General features: G+C 48.2%; 1 protein-coding gene and 1 long non-coding RNA gene across 2 annotated transcripts in view; one reads left to right on the plus strand and one right to left on the minus strand.

Moving 5' to 3' along the window:
* Positions 1-626: 626 nt before the first annotated feature.
* On the minus strand, positions 627-3,195 carry LOC112546721 (uncharacterized). The gene is made up of 3 exons (XR_003090437.2): positions 3,140-3,195; positions 1,121-1,242; positions 627-865 (listed from the first exon to the last, which is right to left on the minus strand). It is a non-coding gene; the product is annotated as an uncharacterized LOC112546721 (long non-coding RNA).
* Positions 3,196-3,968: 773 nt separating this feature from the next.
* The window catches only part of SPINT1 (serine peptidase inhibitor, Kunitz type 1), a 33,999-nt gene continuing 15,620 nt past the window's right edge, over positions 3,969-22,347 (plus strand). Inside the window, exons 1-2 of the mRNA XM_075927118.1 lie at positions 3,969-4,363; positions 4,517-5,001. Coding sequence (XP_075783233.1) covers positions 4,566-5,001 — 436 coding nt within the window. The 5' untranslated portion in view covers positions 3,969-4,363; positions 4,517-4,565. The remainder of the gene's footprint in view (positions 4,364-4,516; positions 5,002-22,347) is intronic.

Consider the following 22,347-nt stretch of genomic DNA (forward strand, 5'->3'; position numbering starts at 1 on the left):
ACTCCAGAAAGCCAGAGGCAGAGCTGCTCTGCCCCAGGCTTTCTGGAGTCAGCCCTGGTCAGTTTCAGCAGCGGCTGAATCGGGACGCCTGGGACAGAGCAGCTGGGGCGCTGCTGGGTTGGTCTGGTAAATGGTACCACTACATGGGATAGTACACCAGAGCCAATAGGTGTGTAGGTTAAATAGACAAGTAGCATCCTCATTTCATAGATGTGAAAACTGAGGCAGCAAGAGGTTAAGCTAGCTACTCAAATTCTCAGATCAAGTCAGTGGCAAGCTCCTAGGCTCTGTCTAAGATGGCCATTAGATTACACTACCCTTGATGGGTGGATGCAGAGTTGGTGAAAGATGCAGTGCCTTCATCCCACAGCTCCACAGAAGGCCAGATTATGTAATGGGCACAAGCCTAATTTTTTATTTTGAAGAGAGTTTGTCTCACCTTGAAGAATATAGTCAACAAGGAGAGTGTGCAAATGCACAAATCAGTTTGCTTTAGATAAATGAGCACACGGGGCAATCTGATAAACCTGATATTACAAACCACAATTCACCAGCCAGCTATGCAAACAGGGCAGTGTAAACTGTTTAGAGAGTCCACATACAGCTCTGTATAAACTTTATTTTAGCTTGCCGTATGGAAAGCCCAAAAGTAGCCATCAGCTTTCTTAGGTGAGAGATGCCAAATGCCAGAGTCGACAGAAAACTTCTGTTCCAGACAAACTGTAGAAGGTTGAGTGTCACAGGGCTAAGAAGGAAGAAGATACTCATGTGTCCAGAATGCTTCATGTGTTGAGGGGAGGTCAGGGAATAATGGATTTAGTTAAACTGGAAGACGGGGAAAACCTCCAGTGTGTCTTAGCCAGTGCTGTGAAAAAAGAGAAGGCATCCTAATTCTCCAGGGGCAGGGGAGCTGACAGCCACACTGGACCCAGAGGAGGAGGAGGGGCAGCTCTGCCCTCCTGGAATGGGCAAGGCCTTGCCGCCCTCCCACAACAGGCTTCAGTGTCACCTGGAGCGCGATGCTGCTCCCCCCCACTCTCCTGCCTTAGAATCACCAGGCTCTGGGGCAGTTTCCCTCTTGCCTCCCCATCAGTGGACCTCTCCAGGGGACTGTTCTTACCACTGAGTTTTCACAATGTGGTACGGAAATATATGTAGAAAGCGGCATAGTTGGGGACTCCAACAGTCGTAAGTTTCGTAGATGTGTCAGACTGACTCTATCTTGCAATATCCTGGACAAACCTTATGGAATTAAAATAAACTTTATTCAACTACATTTACCCATACTGTATTAGAGTTAATAGTTTTGGGGTCCATTTCATTAAAAAGGCAATTGTGGATCTGTTATTGTGGCATTATATGTACTTTCTCTAGTAGGGAGGGGGATGCCAATATAATTCCTTCACTTATCAGCCCTTCAAAGCCACCTCTCTGGAGAATTCCCCATATATAAATTCAAACTGGATTCTCCGGGGATCAGCAGACCAAAAAAAAAGGGGGGGGGATTTTCAGTGGAAGAGGTGTAGTGAGAGCAGAGAATTCACCTCTACCACTCCATGGATCCCTCAGAGGGAGGCAGTACTCAGAAGACCTAGCCCGGTGGATGAAATAGTAGATGAAGAGGTTGAGGTAGACAAGGATCAGGGGCACTGGCCATGTGACTGCTCCCTTCCTGTGTCACCCCTAGCCCAGGGGAGGGCCTCTCCTAAAAGGGTGTGGGACCGAAGACAACCCCTGCCCTGCCTTCACTCTTCCCCTCCTTATAGCCCCCCGCTCCTGCTCTGTCCCTCCCTGCCTCTACTCTGCTCTCACTTCACCTCTTCCACCAAGCCCTTGCTCCACTCCTGCCCCATTTCACTGCTCCCCGCAAACTTACTCCCACTAGCGATGCAGCACCAGGAATAGGGGTTGTGGTCCTGCCCCCGCACTCACTGACTGCAGTGGGAAGCAGAGCGACTCAGCCCCAATCTACTGTATTCCCCCAGCTCCCAGCCATGTTGCTCTGCTCCCCACTGCCAGTGAGTGTAGGAGGCGGTTCCACCCCTTCCTGCATGCTCCCTCCTCTAATTGATATGGCTGGGAGCTAGGGGAGCAAAGGGGATTGAGCAGGGTTACTCTGCTTCCTGCTGCTGGTGGTAAGTGTGCGGGCAGGTCGGATCCCTGCTGCTGACATCAGGCTCCCGCTAATCCCACAGGCTACCCAGGGTCCCATAGGGCTCCCCAAAGCTCAAGGATGACCTTGCCCCAAACTGTCCAGTGGAAGGGATGGTGCTTCTGGCTGCTAGCCCCTTCCCCCATGGCATTTGGAGTGGGGGACATGACCCTTTGTACCCCCCTCAAGTGTTGTCTCTGGACAGAGGTCTATAAAATCATGAATGATGCGGAAAAGTGAATAAAGAAGTGTTATTTACCTCTCCACATAACACAAGAATCAGGGGTCATCCAATGAAAGTAATAGGCAGCAGGTTTAAAACAAACACAAGGAGGTATTTCTTCACAACACCCACAACCAACATGTGGAACTCCTTGCCAGGAGATGTTGTGAAGGCCAAAAGTATAACTGGGTTAAAAAAGAATTAGATGAGTTCACAGGAGGACAGATCCATCAATAGCTATTAACCAAGATGCTCAAGGATGCAACTCCAAGCTCTGGGGCTCTGTCTACACTGCACACTTATTTCAAAATAACTCAGGTTATTTTGAAATAACAGTGTGTGCATCTACACAGCAAGCCCATTATTTCAAAATTATTTAGAAATAATGGGCTAACAGGCTTCTTACTCCGACTTCTGTAACCCTCATTTCATGAGGAGTAAGGGAATTCGAAGGAAGACGCAAATAACGTAGCTGAAGTTGTATATCTTAACTTGACTTTAGCCTGCAGTGTAGATGTACCGTGGGTGTCTCTAAATCTCCAACTGCCAGAAGTAGACACTGGATGAGAGGGGATGGATAGTTGCCCTGTTCTTTTCATTCCCTCTGATCCATTTGGAGTTACACTGTCAGAAGATCCTATATACTGAGCTTGATGGCCCATTGATTTGACCCAATATGACCATAATTATGCTCTTCAGAGAAACACAGGGATAAAGACAGAGGACTAATGGTAGGCAAGAGGTTGCAGGAATGTTCTACTTACAGGATGGTATGGCTCCCAGCTTCTAATACACTGTACAAGGGCTCCTTATCTGTCTGTAGGAAGAGGAAGAATTAAGCTTGGAGCCACAATCACAAGCAGAGATGAAATCTATCAAATAATCTCTGTTAAATTGCTGTATAGAGTTCTTACACCCCTAAGGTTCCAGCACATTTGGGGGGGGGGAGAGAAGACCCCTCTCCCATGGATGAATCAGAGATTAAGATGTATATGTTATATTTTAAAGGACAGTAGTGAATTGGCAACGCCTGAAAGCTAATGGAGACATTTAGGGGAGAAAAACTGGTGCACACCTTTTAATTCGATTGAAATGCACCTGATGGGGAGAGCTTTGGGAGGAACAGAGGGAAACTGGACAATACTTTGCTTATAAAATAGGAACTGACCAAAATACAAATAATATTCTAAGTACTAACTGCTGACACTGGGTGTTACAGCACACACAGAAAGACAGCTGTGTTTACAATCTAGCAAGGACTGGATTTAATAACCAAACAAATGTTTCACAAGTGACATGCTAGTTATGGTGGTCTCTGGGTAGTGTAACAGAACTGCGTCCCTACTTCCCTCTCCCCCATCCTAGGGCCACCTGCTCCTGCTTAGAAATTTCCTCACCAGGCTAGCCCCAATGGCAGTGTTTTTTCCGTACAGACTAACTCAGCTATCCTCTGAAGCTTCCCAATGGCAGTGTTTGTCTCTAGTTACTTTCTGCTCAGGGGATCCCTTTTGTCCCCTCCCTTCCCTTAGTCAGGTATAGAGGGGAGTGACTTGATTTTTTTTCCTCTCAAGGAGTTGGGTTTCACTTCCTGCCCCGGATCTCCTTTGTCTCTTCCTGCCTGAATGCTGCTGAAGGGCAAACCTAAGGTGGAGGTAGGAAAGGGGTTAAAGGTGGATATGTTCAGAGGAAAGGGAAACACCCTACACTACTAGGCTCTGAGTCAGTTTCACCAGAAACTCTCCAGGTGGTGGAGGAGAGAAAAGCAGAGCACAAGCACCCAGTGCCTACTGGGAGGGGGGAAGTGAGACCCCAGAGGGGAGAGGGAAGTTAGACAAAGCTATAGAAACCTGGGCTGGAGCCCCCTAGCTCAGCTACTAAGCAGGCAAAGGACTGGGCTGTGCTCCGCGAAGGCGAATCAGGAGGCGTCACCCATCCACCTGGAACCCAGGGGGCGAGGAGAACATCCGGGGCCGGCGCACTTGGAAAAGGTTGGTTTTATATTAATGATGCTTCGTTAATAAGTTAAAGGGAGGGAGCAAAGGACCGGGGCGAAAGGGAGACTGCAGTAGCGTGTCTAAGATCCAGCCAGAGAAATAGTCACTGGGCAGCCCTTTAACTCCTCTTCTCACCTCCTCTCTTAGCGCCCCACCCAGGAAGCTCGGAGCCTGCAGAAGGGAGAAAAGAGTTAAGATGGCCAGCGGCAGAGCCCTGCTCCAGGCTGGACTGCTGATCCAGCTGCTGACGGCCGCCGTGCTGGGGCAGGAAGAAGGAGAGGAGGGAGCCTCCTTTGGCGAAACCTGCCTGGCCCATTTCACCACAGGGATGGCTGACTTCGTGCTGGACACGGACGCCTCGGTGCAGAACGGGGCCACTTTCCTGTTATCCCCCCCTCACAAGCGGGGCAAGGAGTGCGTGCGGGCTTGCTGCAAGCACCCTCACTGCAACCTGGCCCTGGTGGAGCAGGACCCTGCCGGGGGGGAGGACAGCATCCAGGCCTGCTTCCTCCTGGACTGCCTCTACGAGCAAACGTTTGTCTGCAAGTTTGCCAGGAAGGAGGGCTTTCTCAACTACGTCAAGAGGGAAGTGTACGATGCCTATGTGGACATGCGGGAAGAAGGACATGGTGGTAAGCAAACAACATGGGACCTAACGCCTTGGGGGTGTTTTTATTGATCTCCGCCTACGGCCTCCTCTCCCCCTTCCCTTGCGAACAGCGCGGCCGTGTTGGCGGAGTTGGAGTAGGAGTCTGAGAGTTAAGGCCCTCTGCTGCTCATTCTCTCTGCAACTTCAGTTAGATGCTCACCTTCTGTGCCTCAGTTTACTGGAGGAGAGATGGGGTAACGCTGTACTGTGCGGAAGGGGCTTAATAACGAACCAAAAATGTTCTTGGTGTGGCAGCAAAAAAGAGTAAGACCTGGTCCTTCTCACAAGGAACTTAGATTAGGAACTGAAATCCCATTACATCCAAACATTGTAATGTTTTGAAGCAGGGTTCACTAATAGCTGGATTGTGAAGGGGGCAGGGTGTTGCCAGTGAAGGCGTTCTCAGGTATGGAATCCACTTCCACTGTCTTGGAACCACTCGTGTGTGGTAAGGCTTCTATTTTTCTAGACTTTTGGCTTTTGAGGGCAGGAGCAAACTAGTAGCTGGGTGGGTAGGATGGGAGAACTTGACTTGGGTGGATTTCAGAGGGGCTTTTATTTAGATATTAGATCCTGTTTAAGTCAGTGGTTCTCCAAATGGGGTCTGCGACCTTCTTACAGGTGGGCTGTGTGCATAGGGCTCATTCCCCCTCCACTGGAGGGGGGAGCCTGTACTGGCGCTCCAACTTCCTGCTGCGCGGATAGGGGGAGCTTTGTGGGCCAGATCCGGCATGCGAAGGAGGAAAGCAGCTTTGTGAGCTGCTGCTCCCCGTCTCCCTAGTTAGGGGAATACAGCACATGGAACCAATCATCTGGAGGCTTGTCTCAGTGCTCCCATTGGCCAGCATCACAGCCACTGGGAGCAGCAGAGAGTGATGTCTAGGACAGAGGTGTAGTGAGATTGTTTGTTATGCAACCAAGGGCAAAGGCAAAATCTTTTCCCCCTTCCCCCCCCCCCCACCTCACAGCGGGGTCCAGAACCTGGTGCATGGCTGAGTCCGACCCTGGGAGGAGGGGGGCGACTTATATTGCGTCTTCCCCCCACCCCTTCCAGTTTGAGGCCAGGATCCTGCATGCCCTAACCCGCTAGTGGAGATGGAGAAGAGTCAGGCTGGGGGCGGAGAGGCAGAGAGGGGGCTCCAGCTGGTGAGTGGAAGAGGGGTGCTCCCCCAGCATGGCACCCAGAAGCAATGGTACGTGGGGGCAACTCCGTCCCCCCCCCCCCACTCACTACTCCACTGGCCTGGAAGCAGCATCCCCTCATGCAGCTCTTCATTCTAAGACCACACACACACCCAGTCTATGTCTAGACTACACTGATCTATTGGAAAAAGCTAAGCAAATTGCACTCTGCAATTTGCGTACCTTTTCCTGACAGTTTTTTTGGAAGAGGCTTTTCCAAAATTTGGCCCATCTACCCTGGGCCAAATTTTGGAAGAGCCCTTCTTCCTCGTGGAAGGAGGAAGACAGGGTTTCTGAGAGCGCATTTGCTCTTCCACAAAAAATGTTGGAAGAGCAGATGTGTTCCCTGGATGCGGCCGCATTTTTCCGCGATACCTCCAGTATCCTGGAAAAAACCCCATAGTGTAGACATAGCCCCAGCCTGCTTCTGCAACCAACCTCTTGATCATCTCCACACACACACACACACCCCTCCTGAACCCAGCCTCGTGGTCTGTGGAAAGGTCTGTGTTGAGTGGGGTTTGGCCATCGGCCAAAAAGTTTGAAAACCACTGGTTTAACTGAAGACTTTATAAAGTTATATCTGTGCCCAGAGCACTCGATGGGAAGCACTTTTCATAAAGTAAAATCACCTATAGTTGGCCTCATGTAACACATTTTGAAGTCTCCAAGTGAAAGGTACTATGGACAAAGTATGTGCAAGTATTAAGATACATAGCCAGGGTTCAACAATATATGTAATCTACTTGTCCATGGTGAGTAGATTACATCCTGGAAGAGCTAGGTTCAGGCGATCTGCGCATGCGCAGAACGCCGGACAGTGCGGCTGGCGAGCGGGACTCGCCGCGGCTCGGCGAACCCTGTACATAGCTATGGGACTGGTGCCTCTCTTTCTCATTTTCAACCCCCAAATATCTTACAGTGCTGGAGTCTGATAGTTGGGACAGGTCTCTGGTCACTACTGGCTTTTAATCTATGAGGTTTGTATCCAAGAAGTTGGTACATTTCAAGAGGCTGTTCTGAGGTTGACTATGTTGCTCTTCCTTTTCTCCCCTCCCAAAACTGCTGTGCCTTGGAAGGGGTGGCTCTATTAAGAGTACCAGTGTGGAAGCTGTATAGGCAGGTAGTTACGGGCTCTCCTGGGTGAGTTGAGAGATCCCTGATGCCAGGATTACTTACTGGAAGTTGCAGGAATACCAAAAGCACCCCATGCTGGAAATAGAAGTGCAAGAGCAGGGAAATCTGGAATTGACTGGTCTGCTATCTGAATGAGACAAGGCAGAGGAAGGAGTTCAAGAGGCTGTAGCTACCTAAACAACTACTAGTAGTCATCCCATGCTGGGCCTTGAATGTTACAGCCTCTCATTGCTTCTCACAACTGCTAGGATGTCTGTCTCTTTTCATTGTAAATAGACACATCAGTTACCACCTCTAGAGTTGCCAGGTGTCTGGTGTTGAACCAGACAGTCTGGTATTAGAGCTTTCTCTCCGGGAAACAAATTGAGAAAATACCTATTATTTATTATTATCATGAGTATCAGTATGTAGTTGTGTACTGCCTGGCTGGTAGACATGCTCACACTGTGTGAGTGTGTATACCAGCCAGGCAGTATGCAACTACACAGTAGAGAGGAGGGGGGTGAGGGTCGGGGTAGGGCCGGGGTGGGATGGAATCCCCAGAGCCAGACTCGCCTGTGTGCCCCGCCGGGACCGTGTGTGGGATGGGCATCAGCCCAGGATCTGTGTGCACCCCGCCAGCCTGGCTCCCTGCTGGCCGGTTTCCCCCCGAGCCAGCCCCACTCCCCCTCCTCCCCCGCCCCTCCTGGCCAGCTCTACTTCCTGCTGGCAGGTTCCCCGCCCCCCCATCTCCTCCGGCCAGCTCTACTCCCCCCAACCAGCCCTGCTCCATGCTGGCCGGTCCTCCCGCGCCCCCCCCCCCCCGATCTCCCCAGGCCAGCCCTGCTCCCCCACCCCTCTCCCAGCCAGCCCTGCTTCCTGCTGGCTGGTTCCTCCTCCCCACTCCCCATTTTCCCCGATCCCCTCCCGACCAGCTCTGCTCCCCACTGGCCGGTACACCCCCCTCCCCTCAATCTCTCCTGGCCAGCCCCGCTCCCCCCAACCTCCTTCTGGCCAGCCCCGCTCCCCTCCCAGCTGGCTCCCTGCATCTGAGATCAAGTGTGTCTGATATTTTTTTTAAATCATCTGGTAACTATAACCACCTCTCTTGTTTGTCTCTGAAGGATCTCTCCTATGCTTTGATTGCAAGCTGAGGTCCTTCCATCTCAAAAACAAAGACTGAGTTAAACCCATTTCTCTGCAATTTATATTCTGCAAACCAGGGTGTGGGGCACAGACATTAATCTCAACTAACTTTTACATGTTATCTTCTATCCTCTTATCCTCTGCACTTAAGTCTCGTTAGTTCAATGAATTTATCCCCAAATAAACAATGCCAGAAGCCTCACTGTATGGTGGTTCTTGTTCAGACATTGCTGAACAATGTATGCTGGGATCCCTCCATGGGCACAGGAAATACTAAGGAGAATTTTTAGAGATGTGAAAAACATTGAAGGGTTCTGTTGGGATTATCCTACAAAAACTGCTTAATAGGGTGTTCAGCTCCTTCCTCCTGCTGGATTTAGGAATGTGACCGACTAGTCAACTATCCAATAAGAAAATGCTTATCGGATAGTCAACAGTTAATTGTCTAGTTGCTCCCCCCACCCCTTTGCTGCCTCTATCAGAGGCAACAAGGGTGGGGAAAGAAGAAGGGGTATTTCAAAGTGGCAGTGCCACATGGAGCCTGGGGCCAGCTGGGGTGTCCCCAGGCTGCATGCAGCATTTCAAAGCTGGAGCACACGTGGCCAGGGCCAGATTAAGACCTTTAGAGGCCCTAAGCACTGAAAAGATGATGGTGCCCCCCCATATGTAATTCAAAATAAAAACAATACTATACTGTAAAATCTCTTTCTTTGTGCACCCCTGCTTTGCTGGTGCCCTAAGCACGTGCTTAGTCTGCCTATTGGGTAATCCAGCCCTGTGTGGAGCCCGGTATCAGCTGGAGACTTTCCCGCTGACTCTGGGCTCCGTGTGGCACTGCCGCTTTGAAGTGCCACATGGAGCCCAGAGCCAGCAGGGGAGTCCCCAGCTGATCCCGGGCTCCCTGCAGCGCCGCAGTTTTGAAACTCTGCAGGCAGCACGGGGCAGTGCTCCTCACAGCACTTTTGCTTTTGACATGTACCACTAGCCCTAGGGCTGTTGCTGCACTTGACAGGTGGAGGCGCCCTATTGATTAATCAAATAGTCGATGCAAATTGCATCAACTATTCAATTAGTCTATTACTGGAAATTTAACATCCCTAGCTGGATTTACACCATATGGATGTTGGAAAAACTCATTTCATCCAGAACTCCCCACCTCTTCATTTCTATATGTCTGGTGCTTGTGACTGCATACCTATAGCACAGAAACCAGGAAATATCCAATCCTATTTCCTCAGCATCCTCATGAGACAATAGCGCTGGTGCCACTCTTGGATGGCAAGCATGTTGTCCTCTTGCCATCTTTAACTTGCAGCAAAGCCTTTGCAGTTTACCTTAAGCAAAACAGAAGGGTTGCTAGCAAGAGCTGAAGGATGATTACTGACTAATGAGCCTGAGAAGACGGGTGGATAATAAAGGGTGATTAATAAAACTGTATTAGATGCTCCCTATTTTGCAGTAAGATTATTTAAACATTTTAGAACTTTTGGTTCAGAGACAAAAAGTATTCCACAGTATGATGGAGGGATGTTAAGTATCGGTTAATTGAATAGTAAAGTAGCCTCATTAATTCTTATGTGTTACTTTATTATTCTATAGTACCTGGGGGCAGGGCTGGCAGCCAGTGAGCTCTGGCCCCACTCCCGAGGAGCCCCCTGTATCAGAGGGTGCGGGGTGCCAGGTGGGGATTGGTCTGCAAAGGGACCCAATTTAAAACTCAGCTCCCCTCATGAACTGGCTGCCTGTCTTCCCGTGCTGCTGCCTCTCATACAGAGGCAGCAGTGCAGGGTGGCAGCAGCTCCTGCCTGGGGGGGCGTGTCTGAGCTCCTGGACCCGTTGCGAGCCAGAACTGAGCCAGGCTGCCTGGCTCCTTAATACCCTTTAAATGCAGAGCTGCAGCAGGGGTAGGTCCTGGACCTGGCGTGAGTCGGGCTGTTGGCAGGCGGTGGGGGGAAATGCGTGTAGTCTATAGCATTAACTTATAAGCTTTTACACTCTTACATCCCTAGTATGATGACAGAACTAGGTCAGTGTAAGAAGAATTCAGCATAGAATCAAGGACTTGTTTTAGCAGGAGAGGTGAATGCATCACTTCCACTGCATGGCAGAAAGGAGCAAGAGTGTATTTCCGGGACAGCAGAGTGCCGAGGCAATGTCACACCTAACTGGCACTGAACAGGAAACTTGTCTTAAAGGAAAAAAATGACCATTCAGGGGAGTTATAATATTACTGCTTTAATAATAATACTGACATTCCACGGTATGGCCCCGCAGTAGAGACTAGACCATGCAGTCTTCACAAGTTGGACTACAGTCATCATGCTAAACCTCTAGAATGCAGCACACTATTGCCAATCTAATCCCTAAGACTTTAAAAATTGTGTGTCAAGCCCCAATAAAATCATGCGCCTGGCATAAAGATTGGGAGAACTTTAAAATATATTTGTTTTTTTTTTTGTTTTTTTTGTCTTCTGGGTTGTGAGTCTGTACTCAGCACTTAAGTTACATTTTTCTTGGTTTTCTCTGCCATACTGAAGGCTAGAAACTTTAAAACTTTAAGCTATTGTCCTGCCATCTTGTGATTCCAGCAGCTGAGGCTTTTAGAAAAAACACCAAAATCATAACTCGGGATAAAATTGCAAGAGTTGGCAACATGGATACAACTAAAATACAGCTTTTGGCTCTCCTCTAAGAGCATGTTCACTGTTCTTTTGGGAGGCTGAGGTTTATCTGGGTCCCCTGTCAAGGCAACAGTGACAGGCCTGGACTCTTTCCATCACTGTTCCTTCTGACACGCAGTCTAACTGGTCATATTTTTATCCTTGAAGGCAGAGCATGTGCTTCTCTGACATTTCAAGCACAAGCGTTTTTTAAGTTTTCTCTGGCTCATGTGGGAGAAGCAGGGCTCACTGAGAGTTTTACTGGCAGTAATAGAACACAAACTTTAAGTAACCACTACATGGGTTTACTCTGGAGCTAGGCAAACCAGTTTGGGAGTGGAAAATAACTTTGCTGAACCTTTGCCCATTTCTAGAACTGAATCTTTTGTTAATATTGTGAAATACTTGGTTATACTTGATTTGCTTCCAGTCTGTGGTGCATGACTGTTAACCTGCATGACTCTGGAAATGCCTGTTCTCACTAAATTTCCAGCCCAGAATTACTAGCTAAACCTTGAAACAAAATACAGGACTATGTAGCACTTAAACTATCTTGTTAGTCTTTAATTAGGTGATGAGCTTTCGTGGGCCGGACCCACTTCCTCAGATCAATATATATCCAAACTGTAGGCTACTTCTATGAGCTACTACTCTACGTGGGGGTCTCAACAAAGACTCTAGCTATCTTACCCATTACAAAGATAGCTTCCCCAATTATCACCTCTAATACTATTAGCTCACAGACATTTACCTTCCTCCCTCCCCCCCCTCCCCCCCATCCCCCTTCTGTTCTGAAATGTGATTTGTCCTTTTCATATGTGTTCATTTTTTTAATTGTATCCTCTGGTATATATGGTTGACTATTTTCTTCCACTATTTGATCTGAGGAAGTGGGTCTGGCCCACGAAAGCTCATCATCTAATAAACCATCTTGTTAGTCTTTAAAGTGCTACATAGTCCTGTATTTTGTTTCAGCTACACCAGACTAACACGGCTACATTTCTATCACTAGCTAAACCTTGTATTTGCAATAGAGATGTAGCCGTGCTAGTCTGCTCTGGCTGAAACAAAAGACAGGACTATGCAGCACTTTAAAGACTAACAAGATGGTTTATTAGGTGATGAGCTTTCGTGGGCCAGACCCACTTCCTCAGATCAATATATATCCAAACTGTAGGCTACTTCTCTGAGCTGACATCCAACCCAGATGCTCTGGAATAACTTCATTTGTAATAGACCGCACAACTGTGCCTATCTAGCAGGCACCTATCTCCTGCCTCTAGTGATGACCCGAATCTGAGATACATAATGCTGGCTTCTACAAAGTCAGACTGTTCATTAAGATTATTGCATAAGGCATTTTTTTCAGCAGAAAGTGACCCTGCATCAGGTGGTGGAGCTGCTCTCTAATTAAACATGCAGTATACAGATAAGAATGGCCATACCGGGTCAGACCAATGGTCCATCTAGCCCAGTATTCTGTCTGTCGACAGTCACCAATACCAGATGCCCCAGAGGGAGGTAACACAACAGGTAATCCTCACGTGATCCCTCCCCTGTCACCCATTTCCAGACAAACAGAGGCTAGGGACACCATTCCTACCCATCCTGGCTAATAGACATTGATGGACCTAACCACCATGAATCAATTTAGCTCTTTTTTTGAACCCTGTTAAAGTTCTAGCCTTCATTGCATTCTCTGGCAAGGAGTTCCAGAAATTAACTGTGTACTGAGTGAAGAAAAACTTCCTTTTGTTTTAAACCTGCTGCCTATTAAAATGATCTCTACTTGCTGTAGAATTGCTATATTCTCAACATAAGCAGTTCTCCTGCAATCACTTTTTGCCTTCACACATGCTCATGTAGTCACTATTGACCAACAATGCTGGGAGCATGTATCTGGTTAAAGGTAAAGCTTGGTGCTGTGTGCTTTTAAGACTCCAACCACAGTAGTAAATTGATTCCAAACTATGAAACCAAAAAAAAAAAAAAAAATCAATAATAATAAAAAAAATCAACAGATTTTTCCCTTGGAATCCCTTCTGTGCTTAAAGGAAATAATATTTGCCTTATCACAAACCCTGAACAGTGTGGCTAGCTGCTTTATTCTAAAGCAGTGACCCTTGAGAAACCACTTTAGTTGGCCTGCGGAAGGAGGAAGTGCTTGAAACCCTCTTGGGTTGTCCCTGGGATTATAAAAAGTTGGCTTGAATTGCAGAGAGCACCCTTTAAAATCCTTTAGAAAGTTATTGCTGAATGAGAATCTTTCTTCAGCACTTTTAAACCAACCTGGCTAATGCTCCTTTAGTAGGGATCGGGTTATCTATTAATTTATATGCTTTTTATAATAACTTTCATTTCTGATACCATCTATAGGAGGTATTTCTAAGAAATTGCTTCCAAACAAGAAAATATTGCATCTTTCCTCTCTCCAGCCCATTTTGGTTTATATTTTCCCCACCTCCTTGAGGGTATGTCTACACTACAAAGTTAGTTCGAACTAACGGACGTTAGTTCGAACTAACTTTCCTAGGCGCTACACTAGCGCTCCGTTAGTTCGAACTTAATTTGAACTAACGGAGCGCTTAGTTCGAACTAGGTAAACCTCATTTTACGAGGACTAACGCCTAGTTCGAACTAGCTAGTTCGAACTAAGGGCTGTGTAGCCCTTTAGTTCGAACTAGTGGGAGGCTAGCCCTCCCCAGGTTTCCCTGGTGGCCACTCTGGCCAACACCAGGGAAACTCTATGCCCCCCTCCCGGCCCCGGACCCCTTAAAGGGGCACGGGCTGGCTACGGTGCCCGTGCCAGGTGCAAGCCTGCCAGCACCCAGCTAGCAGACCCTGCACCTGGTACGGCACAGAGCCACCCACCTGATGCCCCCCAGCCCACCCCCTCTTGCCGGGACCAGGCTGGCGGCTCCCGGGAGCTTGCCCTGGACCGCAAGAGGCGGGCACCTTCCTGGGCTAGTGCGGACATCGTGGACCTCATCCACGATCTCCGCACTAGGCACAGGAAAGTGGCCGGCTAGGGCAGGAGAGCTGCCAGCCTGGCCACCCAGGAGCAGGTGTGCATGAAAATCAAGGGGGTCCACTGAGACCCCCGACCCTGAGCCCTGAGCTTACAATAGCCGTCCTGGGTCAGACCAAAGGTCCATCTAGTCCAGTAGCCTGTCTGCCGACAGCGGCCAACCCTAGGGACCCTGGAGGGGATGGACCGAAGACAGTGACCAAGCCATTTGTCTCGTGCCATCCCTCTCCAGCCTTCCACAAACTTTGGGCAGGGACACCACTCCTACCCCCTGGCTAATACCACTCCATGGACCCAACCTCCATGACTTGATCTCACTTCCCTTTAAACTGTGTTCTAGTTGTAGCCTTCACAGCCTCCTGCAGCAAGGAGTTCCGCAGGTTAACTATTTGCTTTGTCAAGAACAACAACTTTCTCTTACTAGTTTGAAGCCTGCTACCCATTCCTTTCCTTTGGTGTCCTCTAGTCCTTCTTTATGGGAACTCAGGAAGAACTTTTCTGAATGCACCCTCTCCACCCAACCCCTGCTTTTAGAGACCTCTATCCTGTCCCCCCTCCGTCTCCTCTTTTCTAAGCTGAACAGTCCCAGTCTCTGTAGCCTTTCTTCATCTGGGACCTGTTCCCAACCCCTGATCATGTTAGTTGCCCTCCCTTCTCCCAGCCTTTCTCTTCCCCTCTCCCACCTCCTTTTCCCAGTCTCCCCCAGTTTTTTTCAATAAAGACAGAGTCAATGTTGGAAGAAACGTTATCTTTATTTTGTACATCAATAAGAAGGGGGGCTAGGGAAGGGTAAGTGGAAGGAGGTGAGGGAGGAATGGGGTACGAGCCCCCGATGGGGATGACTGGGCTGGCTCTGCGGGCTTCTGGGGGTGGAAGCTCTCCTGCAGCCCCCCAATTGCCCCCTCTCCCCAGATGGCAGCCTGCGGCAAGTGTAGCTGGGCTGATGTCCGAGTGGTGTGATGTGCCCAGTGTGGGTACTCCGGGCACTCCAAGCCAGAACTTCTTTGCAAGCGGGGCACCCCTTAGAACTGTGTGTCTGGGGTGGGGGTCGGGACCCTTTAAGCGCAGCCCTCGGCTAGCCTGAGACAGCATCTCCATGCTCTAAGTCCTCCTTTTATGCCCTGCCGGCACTGCTGCCGGCCATCCTTAAGCCCTGTTCAGAGTCCACTCAATTTGGACTTGCTAGTTCGAATTAGCAAAACGCTAATTCGAACTAGTTTTTAGTTCTAGACGCGTTAGTTCGAATTAGCTTAGTTCGAATTAACTAATTCGAACTAAGTTAGTTCGAACTAGCGCTGTAGTGTAGACGTACCCTTAGAAGCATTTTTTTTCTTAGAGAAATCCAACTTCACATTGAATGGAAACATTGTGTTTGCCAGATAGTAACAAGCCAACATCATGAATTCTATAAAGAGAGAATTATGTGTTTAATGGGGGAGGCTGAATAAATATGCTCAGGGGATTACTTGCTTCTGAGTAGTGTCCTTGGGGAAGCAATCAAAGAGTTGTGTACTTTGCATGGAGAATGTTTGTTTTTTTGTTTAGTAGTGGTCCACATCTTCAATGTTAGTCCCTGCCTGGTTATGTGTATAAACAATCCTGGTAGTCTCTCAGTTTTTTAGCATATTTGTTAGGATGGCTTTTGACTCTGAAGATTCCTAGTGGGAAAACTTCCTAATTCTGATGAGTGCAGATTTCAAATCCTTTTCAGGTATCTTTAAGTACTGTTCTGTAAGCTCAGGCCAAGTCTACACTGGCACTTTACAGTGCTGTGACTTTCTGGCTCAGGGGTGTAAGCCCTCCCCTTCCCTGAGCACAGCAAGTTACAGCCCTGTAAAGCACCAGTACAAATGAGGCTACAGTGCTGTACAGTGCAATTACTCCCCTCACAGAGGTGGTTTACATAGCGCTCTCTCCCAGTGCTTCTGACTTGGCCACAGTTTCAGACAGTGCTATAAATTAAGTGTAGGCAATGCCAGTCTCGCAATTTCAGAAATCATGAAACGTGCTTAAAATGAATGAGATTTTAAAAAAAATGTTTTGAGTAACTTTTTTTTTAAATGTTTTTGCTTTTTAAAAAAACTTTCTATGATTTTCTTTTTTCAAGCTTTTCTCTGAAATATAATTTTAGGTTAAAAACTTTTTAAGCTGAGATTCTTGCATAAGTGCATGATCCTTGGAGGCTGGACCTTTTGGAAAAACATCAGCTATCATAAGACTCATGAGAATTGACAGCAGCTTTAATCTCCTTGTTTATGTACAGAAACTTTCTATAGTCAGAAGAATACTAAACATCCCAGTAGTTTTCTTGCTGAAGGTGAAAGTATCCAATTATCTTAATTTTGTGGAGTTCTATTTGCTGATTGGTTCACCTAGGTGAACCAATCTTCTAAAAGTCACTTCCTGTTGCTGACATTTATTCCAGTTCAGGGAGTGTTTAGTTGTAAAGATTAGCTGGAAAATGACTTAAAAGCAAACACAAATTCTAGAGGTAAGAAAGAATTTCACCCAGCTGCAGGTAAAGAATACTATAGCCTGTGGGAGTGCCAGTTAGAGCCAGTTCCTGCTTGAATCACTTGGGTTGACATTAAGGCTCTTTCTAAACAAATAAAAAAATATATATATTCTTTTCAAAGGTGTAGGGTAGTCATAAATTCCATTTAAGTCCATGGAGGAACACTCTGAAAAGCAGAACCTGAATGTCTGGTAAAACTCCTTCTTGGAGACTTAGATTGTATGCATATGATTGGCATTTTTCTTTTTTAATTTATTTTTGGAGGTGACATGTTGATGGTAGGAGGACTTGCTGAATAATAGAGATGGAATCTAGAATTGATCTGACCTGTTAGTCAGTAGGGGCGTCAATGTTTAGACTAGACGACTGTAAGATTAACCAATACGGCTGATTAATTCTGTAGACTACACACACTTCCTTGCTGCCTCCGTTACAAGGGGGGCAGAGGGAGATAGAAGGGGAGGCCGGAGCCAGTGGCCTCCTCCCACCTTCCCTCACTACTGCCTCTGATAGGGTATGTGTACACTTGCACTCTTGGGAGAGAGGGGTGCAAATTTACACATTCGAAATTGCAAATGAAGCCAGGATTTAAATATCCTGCACTTCATTTGCCTATTTGCATTTTGGCGCTATTTTGAAATAGGCTATTTCAAAATAACAGACGCTGTTTAGACACGGTTATTTCAAGAGAAAACCCTTCTTTCGAAATAACTGTTAAATCTCATTTTATGAGGAGTAAAGGTTATTTCAAAAGAAGGGTTTTCTCTCGAAATAACTGTGTCTAAACTGCGCCTGTTATTTCAAAATAGCATCCGGATGCAATTATGCAAATGACACATGGGATATTTAAATCCTGGCTTCATTTGCAATTTCGAATGTCTAAATTTGCATCCCTCTCTCGAAAGAGGGTGTAAGTGTACACATACCCATAGAGAGGCAGCAGCACGGATGGTGAGGGGGGCAGGCAGGAGCCCATACTCATAAGGGAGCTGGCTTTTAAGCTGGCTGGCTGTGTGTGCCGGCCCTTTGCTGCCTCCTACAGCCACCTCCAGGCTCCCCTACAGCTGGCTCCCTCCAGCTACCTGCTCTCCCCTCGCCCTCCCCCCTCCCCCCCGGTAGGTGCAGGGCAGGGGAGGCTGGGCTTGCCATGGACAGAGGCTGCTCCACGGCAGCAGCCCCTGTCCATGGGGGGAGAGGGGTCCAAGTTCCCCCTGGACAGAGAGTGCTCTGGCATCCCATGAAGCAGCCTCTGTCTGGGGGGGGTCCAAGCTCCCTGTGGACAAGGGCTGCTGCCACCCCATACTGCTGCCTCCATATCAGAGGCAGCAGGCAGGAGCCAGTCTGTGCGGGAAGCTGACTTTTAAACTGATAGAGAGGCTGCAGTGTGAGGTGGTAGGGGGCTCCCTGGGAGTGGGGCTGGGAGCACACTGGCTGCTGGTCCTGCTGCCCGGGACTATCAAATAAGTCATGTACAGTAATTCCTCATTTAACACGGTAGATACATTTCAGAAAATGATCATGCTAAGTGAAAACGTGTTATGCGGGGTCAATTTTCCCATTGAAAATAATGGAAAAGGTGGGGGTTGCGTTTCAAGCGCACATGCGGTCGCAGCTCCAACCTGCATGTGTTAGCAGCTGGGACCGGGACATGAGGTTGGGGGAGAAAGGGGAATGGGTTATAGCAGGGAGGGGAGGTGTTTGGCTCTGGAGAAGGGAAGGGAAGGAGAGGGGAGGGGGCTTGCAGCTGGCGGCTGGTTTTCTCCAGCTGGCCAGTCACCGGCAGCTGCGTGGGGTTTCCTCTGCCTCCTTACAAAGCAGTGGAGGTTTGCTGCTCACTGTGCAGTTCCCCGGTGACCCCCTCTTGCCGGATGCCTTGCATCCAGCCAGAGGGGGTCACCGGGGAACTGTGTGGAGAGTGGCAAACCTACGCCGCTTTGCAGGGAGACAGGGGAAGCGTCATGCAGCTGCTGGCCACCGGCCGGCCCTAGGGAAAATCATGTTATTGCAGGGATGGGGTCATGTTGTTTGAAAAATGTTCCCTTAAAAAGGAAAAAAAAAAATCGTGCTATCACGAAAATGTGTTAAGTGGGCACGTTTTAAGTGAGGAGTTACTGTAACTGCTAAACTTTGTTGCGGTTACACAACTATTCAGTTACCTGCTATCTAACATCCCTATTAGTTAGGGTGACCCGAAGAGGAGAAAATGCTGCTGCTTTTCCCAGAATCCTGGGGGGAGTTGGATAGAAGTGCTAAACTAATGGAATATTTGGTATGTGAATGGCCTTCAGTAGATTTCCCTGGCAAATGCAAAGACCGACTGGACATGTAGATAATGACTTCCTTCTCTTCCCCACCCCTCAAACAAAACAAACCTTGACCTCTCATCAAATGGCAGCAGGAACCTTCTGTCTGTCCCAGAATGGCAGAAACCCTTGCAGTTCCATTGGCATGCCAACGTATCTCATCTCTCAAGGAGAAAAGTTCAGTACCAGTTAGGATTGCTAGGAGTCCAATTTTTGACTGGAATGCCCAGTTGGAAAGGGATCCTGATGGCTCTGGTGAGCACTGCTGGTCAGCAACACAGCAGGGACCTAGGGCTAAGGCTAGCTGTCTACCTGCCCTGGCTCTGTAGCTTCCTATACTGGCTGCAAGGTCCACGTTCTGCTCCACCCTCAAATACTGGCTCCATAGCTCCGAACTGCAACCAGTAAGAACTGCAGGGGTAGCCCCTGAGGGTGTGAGGGCAGTGCATGGAGCCTCCCAGGCCGCAGGGATTGGCAGCTAGTTCTTGGGAGCCATGGTAAGCATCACCAGGAGTGCACACCCCTTCCTGCACCCCAACTCCCTACCCTAGCCCAGAGTCCCCTCCTGGAGCTCACGCCCTGCACCCCAGTCATGAGCCTCCCTATTAGGGTTGCCAGGTGTCTGGTATTGACCTGGACAGTCTGGTATTTTCACGTCCTGTCCAGTAAAAAAAAAAAATTCAGAAAATACTGGATACCTAAAATGCCTGGTATTTTCTGATTTCCGCGCCCCCCCCTCCCCCCAACTCAGCAACCAGGCCCAGCCCCCCCTCCCCCTTACCTGGTTCCACAGGGGAGCTGTCTTCTGGCTCGCAGCAGGAAAACAAGATGGCCACCAGCAAAAAGCCTCAAAGGCTTTTCTTAAAGAGGCCATGGTGATTTTTTTAAAACTTTAATTTTTTTTGTTAGGTATTAAACAATCGGGGTCCCTTTTTAATTTTTATTATTTGCTCAACAACTTTGGTCTCCCCCCTTTTTTTTTCTCAACATAATTTTTTCCTGGTTTTTTTTTGGGGGGGGGGGGTCGGTATTTTTGGTTAAACCATCTGGCAACCCTACTCCCTATACACTCCAAGTCCCTCATCCCTGGCCCCACCCAGGAGCCCCTGCCCCAGCCCAGAACCCTCTTCTGTATCCTGAACCCTTCACTTCTGGTCTCTCGCAGAGCCTGCACCCTCAGATGGAGTCCTCATGAACCACTGCCCCAGCCCTGTGAAAAAGAATGAGGACTGGAGAGAGTGAGCAATGGAGGGAGAAGGGATGATGTGAGGCTTTGGAGGGGGAACAGGGATGTTTGGTTTTGAGCATTTAGAAAATCGGCAACCTTAGCTCTGACCAAGTGCTGTTCTTATACTGTGGGTGGCTGGGCAATACACTAAGTGCCCTCATCTTAGCTGGCTTATAACTACCAGCAGATGCTTTTCTGGAGGCTATTTAAGACTCTCATTAACTCTGAGATCATGTTGGCTTACAATACCATGTCTTTGCAAGTTCATAGCGTGTTGCCATGGATGTGAGTCTGTAGGAATAGTCTCATCCTAATAGCTACTGATCGGTATGTGGGGGTATCAACCAGACCTTTATGTTGACGGGGGAGGTGGTGAGAAATCATCTCCAAAATAAGCATGCCCAGTGCATTTACAGTGCACATGGGAGGGCTGCTGGCAGTGACCTGCCTCTTGTTCAGTAGCTTTACAGGCTGTGCGCAAAGACTTGCCTATTTGAATTGTTCATGGGACCTATGCCATTGAAGTGGCTTCTAGACCTCTAAGCACCTCTATCTATCTATCCCATGGCAGCCTTCATGTCTCTGGGGGAAGAATAGTTCCTAGAATAAACTAAAATCAGTTGGAAAGACGTGGATCTTACGGTATGCAGCCCAGTGAAGTTCTGAAGGTGACTGTGTTTCCTGCCAGCATGGAAGACTCTGGGTACACTCTCATAATAGGAACATAAGAATGGCCATACTGGGTCAAACCAAAGGTCCGTTGAGCCCAGTATCCTGCCTTCCAACTGGCCAGTGCCTGGTGCCTGGAGGGAATGAACAGAACAAACAGGTAATCAAGTGATCCATCCCTTCTGGCCCATTCCCAGTTTCTGGCAGAGGCTGCCCATCCTGGCTAATAGCTCAAATATCTTTTTGCCTTATACCACTAGTTAGTCATCTTGGCTACATTTTTTTTCAGTCTAGCTGAGAGTCCAATATCTTTTACGTATGACTTGTTACTGGGGAATCTTCAATTAGTGGGGCTGTTTCTAGTGAGGTTCCACAAGTATCGGTTCTCAGCCCAATACAAATTTATAAAGTATAATCTAAGGATGTTAAGAGGCAGGTAATTGGCTAATTGTGTAGTCAATACAATTTGTATCAACTACATGATTAGTCAATAAGAGGAGGTGCTTGCGCCAGTCCAGGAGCTATCCCTGCTGCAGCTCTGCAGTTTAAATGTAGTAGGAGCCGAGGCAGCAGCTCGGGGGGAGGGGGGGAGAAGGCAGGTGGCAATGCGGAGATGATGCTGGGGGAAACTGGCTTTTAAGTGGGCTCCCCACAAAGTACCGGCTCCTGTTTCTGATAGATACAGCTGCCTCTGATAGATACAACTTAGGCTTATCAGGAAGTCAACTACTTGCTTACATCCTTAGTACAATCGCCTTGGGAGCACCTAGAGGATAATAGGTGCTAAATAATAACCAACAGGGAATTGTCAAGAACAGATTTCCAGCTTGGGCAGGGGGACTGGCTGAGTGGATAGAGGAGAAGCCATAGATAGATAGATAATTTTACACAAGGCTTTGATACAGCCTTCCTTGGTATTCTCATAAGCAAACTAGGAAAATGTGGTCTCAATGAAACTGCTGCAAGGTGGGTGAGACTCTTCCCGGGGTTACCCAGAGTTGTGAAACATCTTGATGCCACCTGCCCTTAGAGTGAGGTAGCCTTGTCAGTGTCGCAACTCCACAGGCAGTATAAGCACTCCCCTTGAAACCCTGCAGGCTCTGCTGCTGTTTTACAGATCAGTGCTCACATTCCGTTTGTGGTCCCCTGGACACTCCCTCCATTCACAAATTCACTGCTTCCAAAGACACAATGCACCCCTTCTTCCCATTCCACCTCAGAGAACTGCTCTGCTAAATACACAGCACTTGGATACATTTACAGTGAAATCAAGTGTTCTTTTAAAAAACAAACCAAGTATTGCTCACCCAAAATGCTTGTGTAACCTTGGGTGGGCCAGACTTCATTGCCCTTCTCCAGTGCCTTAAAAAAACCTCCCATAGAAAAGTAGCTGGAGACCCAGAGTTCAGTCTGTAAGGATTTTCAGCAAGGATTGCACAGGGTCAGCCTCCCCACATTCAAGTTCCAAAAGGAACTAAAGAA

This window comes from Pelodiscus sinensis, chromosome 4 (assembly GCF_049634645.1).
Source record: "Pelodiscus sinensis isolate JC-2024 chromosome 4, ASM4963464v1, whole genome shotgun sequence".
Taxonomy (NCBI): Eukaryota; Metazoa; Chordata; order Testudines; family Trionychidae; genus Pelodiscus; species Pelodiscus sinensis.